Here is a 2494-nt window from a genome sequence, read left to right on the forward strand (position 1 = left end):
GAAAACATAATAATAAAATGCTAACTGAGCCTCGGGGCTAAACGCTTGTCAACTGAGAAGAACTCAAATATCAAGAAGCACCTTCAAGCCGAGCACATCTCCACAAGACCGGTGGAGGAAGACCAACGCCAGCCAACCGTCACTGATCCCGAGGATTATAATTTTTTTTTTTGACGGCCTAGGAACAGTGGGTTAACTGCCTGTTCAGGGGCAGAACGACAGATTTGTACCTTGTCAGCTCGAGGGTTTGAACTTGAACGTTCCACTTTAAATATCCTGCGAGTTCTAAGTAGGCAAGCCATTCTAAGGCGGTACGCACCCTCTACTGGGCATGACAACGACCAAGGCATTTCAGAGGGTTTTCGTTTTTTTTGGAAAACGCAAAAGTAATGTAACGACTGTCGAGTTACTTTCCACAGTAACACAGTAATGTAACAAGTTACTTTCCACAGTAACACTAATGTAACAAGTTACTTTCCACAGTAACACTAATGTAACAAGTTACTTTCCACAGTAACACTAACGTAACAAGTTACTTTCCACAGTAACACTGTAATGTAACAAGTTACTTTCCACAGTAACACTGTAATGTAACAAGTTACTTTCCACAGTAACACTAATGTAACAAGTTACTTTTAATGGCAGCTGAAACCTGACGAGTTACTGTCAAAAGTAACTTACCCCAAAAACTGGCTAGGTGTCAGGGTCAAGGATCAAGGGTCGGGGATACTAACCTCTGGTTCCATGGGTTTGACGTAGTTGGAAGGGAACACTCCGGTCCGGTTTCCAATGCACCCCCTCCACCACTCCCCCTCCTGCTCTGTTACCATGACTACGTCCCCCTCAGAGAACGTCAGGTCGCCTGCCTCCGGGCTCTCATAGGTGAACAGGGCCACGAACTCTGATTGGACAAAACACAGCTTGGTGAGAAACAACAGATCTTCTAATAATCAAACAGCAACCTTTTACCGGTGTGCGTTCCAAATGAAACACTATTCCCTATATAGTGCACTACTTTTGACCAGAGCATTTGGGACACACGCTGGCTGAAAGTGAATGAGGGATAAAGAGACACACTCACCTTCTAGCTGACTGGGATCTGGGCTCTCCAACTCATCAACAGCGGTGCATAGAGGTCTGTAGACAACACATACACTCTCAGTGTAGTATATAGACACCACTCTCAGTGTAGTATATAGACACCACTCTCAGTGTAGTATATAGATACCACTCTCAGTGTAGTATATAGACAACACTCTCAGTGTAGTATATAGACAACACTCTCAGTGTAGTATATAGACAACACTCTCAGTGTAGTATATAGACAACACTCTCAGTGTAGTATATAGACAACACTCTCAGTGTAGTATATAGACAACACTCTCAGTGTAGTATATAGACAACACTCTCAGTGTAGTATATAGACAACACTCTCAGTGTAGTATATAGATACCACTCTCAGTGTAGTATATAGATACCACTCTCAGTGTAGTATATAGACACCACTCTCAGTGTAGTATATAGACAACACTCTCAGTGTAGTATATAGACAACACTCTCAGTGTAGTATATAGACAACACTCTCAGTGTAGTATATAGATACCACTCTCAGTGTAGTATATAGATACCACTCTCAGTGTAGTATATAGATACCACTCTCAGTGTAGTATATAGACAACACTCTCAGTGTAGTATATAGACACCACTCTCAGTGTAGTATATAGACACCACTCTCAGTGTAGTATATAGACACCACTCTCAGTGTAGTATATAGACAACACGCTCAGTGTAGTATATAGACAACACTCTCAGTGTAGTATATAGACAACACTCTCAGTGTAGTATATAGATACCACTCTCAGTGTAGTATATAGATACCACTCTCAGTGTAGTATATAGATACCACTCTCAGTGTAGTATATAGATACCACTCTCAGTGTAGTATATAGATACCACTCTCAGTGTAGTATATAGACAACACTCTCAGTGTAGTATATAGATACCAATCTCAGTGTAGTATATAGATACCACTCTCAGTGTAGTATATAGATACCACTCTCAGTGTAGTATATAGATACCACTCTCAGTGTAGTATATAGATACCACTCTCAGTGTAGTATATAGATACCACTCTCAGTGTAGTATATAGATACCACTCTCAGTGTAGTATATAGATACCACTCTCAGTGTAGTATATAGATACCACTCTCAGTGTAGTATATAGACAACACTCTCAGTGTAGTATATAGACACCACTCTCAGTGTAGTATATAGACCACAGTGTAGTATATAGATACCACTCTCAGTGTAGTATATAGATACCACTCTCAGTGTAGTATATAGATACCACTCTCAGTGTAGTATATAGATACCACTCTCAGTGTAGTATATAGATACCACTCTCAGTGTAGTATATAGATACCACTCTCAGTGTAGTATATAGATACCACTCTCAGTGTAGTATATAGATACCACTCTCAGTGTAGTATATAGA

General features: G+C 40.4%; 1 protein-coding gene across 1 annotated transcript in view; it reads right to left on the bottom strand.

The window, feature by feature from the left end:
• The window catches only part of LOC139415460 (intersectin-2-like), an 81926-nt gene that overhangs the window by 28470 nt on the left and 50962 nt on the right, over positions 1-2494 (bottom strand). The window contains 2 exon segments of the mRNA XM_071163553.1: positions 735-901; positions 1082-1137. Coding sequence (XP_071019654.1) covers positions 735-901; positions 1082-1137 — 223 coding nt within the window.

Source organism: Oncorhynchus clarkii, chromosome 8 (assembly GCF_045791955.1).
Source record: "Oncorhynchus clarkii lewisi isolate Uvic-CL-2024 chromosome 8, UVic_Ocla_1.0, whole genome shotgun sequence".
NCBI classification, from domain to species: Eukaryota; Metazoa; Chordata; class Actinopteri; order Salmoniformes; family Salmonidae; genus Oncorhynchus; species Oncorhynchus clarkii.